General features: G+C 44.5%; 1 protein-coding gene across 2 annotated transcripts; it reads left to right on the top strand.

The window, feature by feature from the left end:
- Positions 1 to 300: 300 nt before the first annotated feature.
- Positions 301 to 8,178, top strand: LOC142766988 (uncharacterized). 2 transcript variants are annotated; one of them, XM_075868205.1, is made up of 2 exons: positions 301 to 390; positions 7,208 to 8,178. In XM_075868205.1, exon 2 carries the CDS (start codon positions 7,240 to 7,242, stop codon positions 8,029 to 8,031), a length of 792 nt encoding a protein of 263 aa, XP_075724320.1. In that variant the 5' UTR covers positions 301 to 390; positions 7,208 to 7,239; the 3' UTR covers positions 8,032 to 8,178. The 2 variants fall into 2 exon arrangements, with proteins under 2 accessions (XP_075724320.1, XP_075724319.1); XM_075868204.1 differs by lacking the exon at positions 301 to 390 and adding an exon at positions 2,728 to 3,094.
- Positions 8,179 to 9,288: the final 1,110 nt, after the last annotated feature.

The following is a 9,288-nucleotide window of genomic DNA, read 5'->3' as shown; positions in this document are numbered from 1 at the left end:
TTGAGCGGCCGGTGCTGGCAAGCCGAGTGGTCGACAACGAGCAAATAAGCACTGGTGGTCTGGCAGCTGCGACAGCTTATAGCGACGCCACCTACAGAATGCTTTGTCACAATGCAACAGAATATAGGAGGAGGCACGTTATCACACGCAGCTTTTTTTTTTTTTGCAGCGCTTTGGCCTAATCACAACAACTCACAAGATTTTCTTTTCCAAAAGTCCGAGAGCCAAAGGCTCCTACTGCGCAAGTGCGCAGACTTGTAGGCGCCAGCCATGTGGCCAGCAGTGAACATCTGCTGCGGCATGTCATATAAACGTTTTCACTCTTAGCTGCGTAGTTTTTGGAGGGCTGCGCCAGTTTGCTAACCATTTATCAGCCAACATACCATTTATGTGAGTATTTATTTATTTATTCATTTATTGAAATTTTGGGTTCGGCGCCCCAGAACCATCATATGATTATAAGAGGCGCCGTAGTGGAGAGCTCCAGAAATTTCTATTATTTGGGATTCTGTAACGTGCACCGAACTCTGAGCACGCACGTCTACAGCAGTTTGGCCTCCATCGAAAATGCAGCTGCTGCAGCTGGGATTTGATCCCGCCACGTACGGGTCATCAGCTGATTACTATTGCCATTAGATCAACGTGGCGGGGCTCACTAGGAGCCACTGTAAATGTAGAAGAAAGTGTTTGGCTTCTATCGGTCGACCTCGCGATTAGGGGCCGACGGCATGCGATTCCTTTTTTTTTGCGGCTAATTGTTTCTACAAACAGGACAACACAACCAACTAGGAACTGTTTTAACTTATTTCTAGCGCAATGCTCAGAACATGAAAACGCGAAATGGTTGAGTGATTTATATGTGACGTTTAACATCCCAAAACCACCTTATGATTATAAGAGGCGCCTTAACGGAGGGCTCCGGAAATTTTAACCTCGTGGGGTTCTTTAACCTGCACCCAAATCTCAGCGCATGGGCCTACAACATTGCCGCCTCCGTCGAAAATGCAGCAGCCACAGCTGGGATTCGATCCCGCAACCTGAAGCAGCCGAGTACCTTAGCCACTAGACCATCGTAAACTGGGCGAAATATTAGAAATCAAGAAATAGAGATATGCTGGTATAAGAAATGAAGAAGATAATTTCAGCAACAAACTTCAAAACAAGTAATTTAGGAGTAACATTTTGTTCTACTGCAAGAAACTTTTTGGACTTGTAATAAACTCCCGCAGTTCATCGGCAACTTTTACGTCACTGAAGCAGAGGGAGAAGACCCCCGGTTAAGAAGCATGTCCGCAACCGGGCGCATGTGCAGTAGCTGTCGCCGATGGTCGTTATGACCACCGGTACGTACATGGGCGAGGGTGGTCTGCAGTTTATTCATGGTTCTTAACTTAGTATCAGAACAACTTTGTTAAGGACACGCAAGTTTTACTTGTGAATAAAATTGGTTCGATTAAAGCATGCCATAAGGTTCACCTTGTAGATTAGAAGTAGGCAGAAAGTTTTTGGGTGCACTGAGTCTGTCCACTAAGGTAAGTGTAGCGAGCGTTATTTTTGGCTCTGTATCACATGGCAAAGAAAATTCATGGGGGTTGGGGAGCAGTGGCTCGATGTACCACCTTTGGCTGCTCCACTGCTTCGAAGAAAAACACACGCTGTCAAGGTACCGTGAGGACAGATCTGTACCAAATAGCAGAAGTGTGGTAATTTGAGATAGCTGGTCACACATATGTAAATGTGGGAAAGTGGCGCGAACAGGGACGTAGCACAAGCCAAGGAACACGGAGAATATCACTCGTCTTGTGTGTTTCTTCGCTTGTGTTTTGTCTTCTCTTACGCTGTTGTTGTTTTTTTTCGGCCCATTTGCAAATGGCGCCAAACTTGACTTTCGATCACGTATGACACCATCTACCACGCAACTTGCACAGTGATCGCTGTTGATATCCTACGAAGCACACTTAGAATAGGAGCGTTCATTTTTGCAGGGATCAGTGAAGTCAGTTGAATGGGCAGCAGATGGTGATTATGGTTTTAGTCGTTAAAAATATTGCTCGTGAGTAAGCGGCAATCTTCTCGTGAACTGCGAAGTGCTTGGAACCGCTGCCGCTTCAAACAGTCGCTAATGGCTTGGATTGTTTCAGCGCCTAACCGCGTGATTTCAGGGAACACATAAGCGTGCCCCCATGGAGTGGGCCCGAGAATATCTGGTATAGAACACGCGTGGAGGTCGTTTGGTGTCACACTAGTTTATTGTCATTAATGCTATGGAGCAGGCGGGTTCTTCTGTATTTGCTTATACCATTGCACGCACGCACACACACACACACACACACAGACGCGCGCGCGCGCGAGCGCATGTGTGTGTGTGTGCGCGTGCGTGTATGTGTGTGTGTGTGTGTCACGTGAACTCGGTGTTCGAGGTTGGTTTTGTCCGTAGCTCCGTTGCGTTGTGAATTACAAGCAGAGAGAAGTCTGAACAGCGTGACAGAATGTGACCGAGTAGTACACAGACATACACGCACAAAGCTGTCATTCTCAACTGATTATAAACGTTTTCGTTTGATAATCGTCGCTGTTTGCGTGAGTGCGTGTTCTGCCTTTCCGCGATCAGCCGTGTGTGATACTTCACATGATAAACCAACTATGTTAACACATGCGCATTTACCTTGATTACATTCACCTTGTTGGTTTCTTGATTGATTATTAGAAGACTGGCGCAACCTACCGAAGACGACAGGACTGTCAAGGAAAACTCTAACGCGTTATGCTGTAGCGATATTTACTGCCCGGCACATAGCTTGTGTCTGAAGTCCGCCCACATGCGCAGTCGGAACCTTTGGCTGTCGGACCACTGCACGAGACAATCTTGGGAATGGGGTGATTATGTTAAAGCACTGCGAAAAAAATTGCGTGTGATTGCGTGGCTCCTTCCCCTATCTCCCGCTTCATCACATTTCAAATTCTGTAGGTGTCGTCGCAGTAAGCTGTTGTGGCTGCCAGTCTAGCAGTGCTGCTGTTGCTCGTTGTAGACCACTCCGCTTGTCAACTGCCGTGTCACACTAGTTCCTGCCTCCATTCACGTTCTTCCACATCCGTAAGTGCCTATGCGACGATTGTTATCTATTAGGAAGCGTAAGCGCTAATAGACGTTCCGATTTTAGGTGTTCTGATTTCACTGTAGGTGTAGGTTCGCACGATGAAAATGGTGGGGGCTATTCCGCGTAATATACTTCGAATGTCAAGCAGTTTACGTTATGCATCCACTCTTGTGGGCGCTTTTTCAAACGCAAAACACCTCTTTTCTCTGATCGGTGGCCTTTTTGAATATTTTGAAGGCACCAAACGCGCACGTGCGAGGGTGACGTCTTCAATTTTTGGGCGCGTACTGTTTTGTTAAAAGAGACTTGAGCTGTAGATACGGGTAGTGCCATCGTTCGCAAACGACTCAGTGCCGGTGAAAGTACGAAAATTGAAGTGTACGAGTTGGTCTACTACGGGTGATTGCATCGGGCTGTGCAGGGGCATGCGTTACCTCAAAGGTAACTAACTTGTCGTGAAGGTTTCATAGAAGTTATACTGTTCAGAGAATATTGGTTCTTTGGCAGCTCATGAGGCTTAGCGCCATCTGTGTGAGGAGAAAACGCCTCTGGCCGAACAAACAACAATACAGGTATGACGCAGTATTCGTCAAAACCTGACGTAATTTTGTTGGCACTACCACGAAATTCGTTCTAACAATAGCTTTGATTGATATATGGGGTTGAACATCCGAAAACCACCTCATGAATAGTAGAGACATGTAAAGATAGTTTTACTAGTGCTTGCGCTACTTACTGCTAAGTACTTGCGCTAAGTACTTGCGCTAAGTTGAGTCGACGAGTCTCTGACGAGTGCCCTTCAAGCAACTGCAGCTAAACTAATATCGGACTAAAGACAGTAGCATACCGCCGTTTAGTTTACCTTGGTTAGATTTTGGGGCTTACTCATGCAACTTTTATTTAAAACTTCTAGCGTTTTCCTGTAGATGTGTTGAAGTAAAACTACCTTACGTCCTATATTTGCAGCATTACTTATCTGTTCAACACACCAGCAGAATCTTCCTTAAAATGCGCATTTCTTGTTTGCTTCAGCCCTAACAAGAATAAATGACACCAATTCATGTAAGAATTACGACATTTTTATATAATTCAGTGTTACATTAGGCTGTGCTATTACCTTGCGCACAATCAGCACAAAGTGAGGTATTGAAATAAAAACGTTAGCAGATACCACAATCAGCACAAAGGGAGGTATTCAAATGAAAACGTTTGCGGATACTACGTCCGCAATAATTCACCTTATGGTCCAATAAATATAGCGCTTCGTGTAACGTATGCAGGCATGCGAATTGTAGTGCGATAGAGAGCTTGGTGATCGACTCGCACATAAAAGGATTAACTGGCACTGCACGTTTCCAAAATAAACCAGGCAGCAGGTATACTCATTCTGAAGCAGTATCGCGAGTTGGGCTAGTTGGTGGACGTTCATCGTAGAATATTTTACAGTGCAACGGGTTAGATACGGACAGAGAAAAGAGACAGCACTGTGTCCCTTCTTTGTCCGTATCTAACCCGTTTCTCTGTGAAATATTCCACGAGGAACACTCATTCACGAGAATCGAGTGCGCACCATAACCCCAATCATCGTCCCGGTTTCTCATTAGGAAGACGTGGCTTGCAAGGCGTGCGTGTGGTTTCAGGTACCGAGGCAAATGCTCGGTGGGAAAAGTTGTCCGCATCGTCCTGTTGCGTGTTGGACACTGCACTCGACACACTCCCCGACGATAAATGCAGTTCGCAAATCGGCGCACAGCAAAAATTAAATTCCAGCCACAATGCATGTGAGTAGGAACACCAAAACATGGGAGGGGGCGTATTGTCCCTGGCGAACTATGCGAGCGCATCTTTGCATGCCCCTGAATACAAAAATTGCATGCTCTTCGTATTGGAACGTTCTAGAAAGCGTTTCTAGGTTCCGAGATAATATATCCCCCATGAGATAACATATTATTTCACGAGTAACGCCAATGTTGCTTACGCTCTATAATCTGCAAAAGTCAAATAGATTATGTCTGAATGCGCAAAGTGACTCTATTCCAAATACCAATGCGTCAGATCTACAGATGTGAACGTTCCATTGTAACAGTTCAAAAAACGAAGTGTCCGCTTGCCCCAGCCTGAATCAGCTGAATCAATGCTTCTCTTTCTTTCTCGCTTTCTTTCTTTGTTTTTTGTTTTTTTTTTCATCTGTTTTTTTTAATTTTTTGCGTTCTTTGTAATAACCAAGCGTGATTACAGACTGTTCAAAATAGGTTGCAGCTAGGTTATAATCAAGCAGTGCTGCAAGCGATGAAAGGTGATGTTATGAGAAATGAAAGATACCATCTAAAGAAAAGACCACGTACATCCGGAATATAGGACCGTTTATTTATTACTCAGAAACAAAATTGTCCGTTCGCGTAGAAGACTTGTATAGTAAGGTCTTTTGTGTGCGTCTTTTTTTTGCGATTCGTTTATAGCTATACGTCACCCTTCCTTCAGCACTTTCGTGCTTGCACTGCTCTTTCAAAGTGTACCTTAGCCAATTCGTCTAGATCACTCTTAATAATTCTCCCTGCCATTAAAACTTGATCAAACCAACAGTCTCTCTATCGCAACCGCTATATGACGGTGCCTCGGATGCCGATGACTATGGTTGCCGCTTTTGCTTTACTCCAGTCGTACTTTTTATCACTCTGTAAAGATTTGTTTTAAAATTTCTTCGTTACCATATTTAATCAAGGGGGGGTTTGTGTTGTAATAAATAAGAGGCAATGCCTGAACACTTGGATGCCGAAGAGAGTTTAGTATGAATTGAGTTGCGCCACAATAGCTATAGCTTAAAACAGTACGTCGGGAAGCTGCATGAAAGCACTGTGTCAAAGAGACACTGTCGCATTGGGTGTGAGTACCGTTTCATGTGTAGAATCATCAAATAGTATGCAATTGCCACACTGGGGTCTCTTATCGGACGTCACATAAACAAATGTCGCGTCTTGTACGCATGGCCGTCAGGCTAAGCAAATGTTGAAAAGCACGAGCGCAAGAACGATAAGTAATAGCTGGGCGGAACGATTCGTGACGCTCCTTATTGTGAGCGACTGGAAATAAGCACGAGCGCTCCTGTGCATCCTTTTTAAAGATATGTAGCATTGCCCGCTCTACTATATTGATACCAGGCTGGTTGAGAGAAGCCAGATCGTAGTGTAGATTAGCTGCTTACAAGAAAACTTTAGCACTACAAGCCATGGGGCATTGTGATATATTGCTCCCACATACTGGTGGTGGCACTTGAATCGGCACTCTGCTGACGAAAGTGCCATGGTTGTCTTTTTATTACCTGTTGTTTTTTATAAAAGCTGACCTACAGATCGAGGGCGCATTAACAAGAACATATACCGACGCACCATGCAATGAATCCAGTCAATTGTTTATTATTCGTGTTGGTGATTTATTATAAGCAAAATTGAAGTACATAACTCAAAGAGGCACCCTGAAAGCCAAGGGCCTTGTTTTTGTTGTCTTCCAATAATCAAAGTTTAGTATAAGCACTATATTTCAAACACCCTTCTTAGCCTCCCTTTTTTAGTGTTCTATTGATATAAATTAGACGTAATAAAATTCTAGCCATCCCAAGGCTATAACCTTGCTGCAAACGCAACATGTATCATTATTCATTTGCCTACGATGACCTAAACGTGAATTCTAACAAGGTCTTTTTACCATGCAAGTTGGCGAAGGTCCAAAATGGCTTACAGCGCACCCTGAGACGCAAGAGAAGCGCTGAGTAACAACGGAATTTTAATTCGAAGGAACACATGGGTGTAAACATTCATAGTAGCACATGCGCAAAAGTATGCTGTGGGTCACGTCCTTTGACAATGAAACCACGTAATACCAAGTACAAGTCAGTGGTTTGTCAGCACTTCTCTTCGTAGTCCATCCTCACCCGTGTCTCAGAGTGCGCTGTAAGCAATAACAGATTTTAAAAGTTGATGTAAACATATTTTTTTTGCAGTCGGTCGCGTTCTAAAGTGTTTATCTTAGGCCTTATCTTGCTGTAGGGCAAACATAGATCTTGGGATAGAAAAACTGTGTGTCATGTCTAGTGAACTTTGCCCTTTATGCAGGTCTCGACTGCTACGCTTCCCGAATCTCAGCCATGGAATCAATCCCGACTGCCTTGGAAGCGTGGTATACTGGCACTTCTGCAGTAAACTTTGACTTTGACCGAGTCACTCCAGAAATTTCTGCGGCTGCGAGCTTGTATGGTTACGGAGGATTTGACACTAAGCAGTGCTGCAAGATCGCTACCGAAATGGCGATGCAAAATGGGCGAAAAGCAAGGGGGTTTATGAATGACCTGAGTGCGATAATCAGCATGTACCTCTTTCGCGGCACCAATTTCAGCACGATACGTGCAGAGATGTGTGATACTGGCAAGGCTTTCTTTGACAACCTGATAGCGATGTACAATCTGCGGTCTGGCAACTTGCCCAATAATGGGCTCACGCTAGCGAGAGTCAGCCTCACGTTCAGTGGCTTGACTGTTACCAAAGCCATCAAGTGGAAGGACAGTCTTCCTGTGCCTCACAGCAGGATGAACAGCATAGTTCCTCACTACCCAGCTGCGATGATGACGACGGCTTTCTCCGGCCTCATACCTCACGGTGAAGCCTACACGTCCACTATTACAAATGCTCACTTCCTATATCTTAAGGAGTTGATAAAGTTTACCGATCCGCAAATGAGCTTCAAGCCGCACTGGGAGGTCATCGAAAGCTTCAAGGGATTTGCCTCGGCGGCACCGGACAACGGTCCAATGGATAAGGCAGATTGCGTGGAGTTAATGGATAAGTGGGGGATTCTAGTGGCTGGTGTCTGCTCAGAGCCTGTGACGAAAGCAGCCGAGCGCTTCCGAGAATACCTTCAACCCAGTCCGCAAGGCTCTTGATGCTGCCAACCCAACCACAGCTATGTGTTAATCACACTTTTTTAAAACTTGACGATGTGTTTTCGTGGTTGTATCATGTATCACAGAGCCTAAATTTTACTCTTATTTATTGATATTCGCTAGAATAAACATTCCTAATCTTATCAATTGATGTGTATCTTCTTTAGGTTGTCGGCTAATATCTCATTCAGAGTGGGACTGATGTTTAGAGGAAAGTGGTCTTCTATAGGCCCGGCTGATATCTCAGAGCGAGACTGATGTTTAGAGAAAAACGGTCCCCTGTAGGAACGGATGATGTTTGAACCTAGCTCTGGTTCTAGCCGCAGAATTTGTACCGCACACAAGGTAACGTTTTCTTGCCGTAGTGTGAGTAATTGCAGATGTGACGGGTTCGGACGAATAATGCAACAGGCAGAGTCAACACACACTTTTACTGCATTAGCAATACCACGCACACGTCGTGTTGGGTTCGCTTCATACAGTAAAAAAAAAAAGAAATACCAAGTGTAAATAATCTTGTTTGCATAGTTTCCATCTGTAATCAGATTGTTTAGGTAAGTTATACGCTATGCCCACTCATACGAAGTAATTTTTTCCATCAAATGTTTAATATGCGGCTACATATGTATTTGGCTTCAGTTTTCTGTGGGATAAAACAGGGCAACGGAAGACGTGGTTGTCATTTGTCATGGACAAGAATGCGCTGCAAGTCCGTTTTGTCGTTACAATGATTGATTATTCGCAATCTGGCGGTTGTTACAAGAATGGCAAACTAAGGGACTTCTAAAAGACTTCAATTCAAAATGTCGCTTGTGACGATTGTGAGAGACGCTGCTTTTTTACGCTAAGAAAGAAAAAGTGCATGGTTCTCGCTGGGAAGATGCAAGCCTTGTGCTGGGCAGACGAACCCTGTGAGACTGCCGAAGAGGACCTCGCTGAATCTGTACAGCATGACTTGTATGATTACTTCGTTTTGTAATATTCGGTCTAAGTTCGAGCGATTTGGTTCTCAGATGACCAACACCAAGTACATTTCAGTAAACATGGGGCTGTCCTAATTTTTGGCAGCATCATAGACCACCCATGCTAACAGCTTCAAAGTGGGCATCGAACCACAGCCTATCTTATAATTGGATGCATCTGAATGACGTCAGTTCGACATGACGAGGCCTAGCGTCGACAAGAGCAAGCTAGGAAAAGCAAACAAAACTGCTGTTTATTCAAATGTATTTACTGCGCAAACTTATGATAACTCAA

Source organism: Rhipicephalus microplus, chromosome 7 (genome assembly GCF_043290135.1).
Source record: "Rhipicephalus microplus isolate Deutch F79 chromosome 7, USDA_Rmic, whole genome shotgun sequence".
Classification (NCBI taxonomy): Eukaryota; Metazoa; Arthropoda; class Arachnida; order Ixodida; family Ixodidae; genus Rhipicephalus; species Rhipicephalus microplus.
The sequence above is the reverse complement of the archived record's forward strand: the minus strand, read 5'-3'. Positions and strand labels throughout refer to the sequence as shown.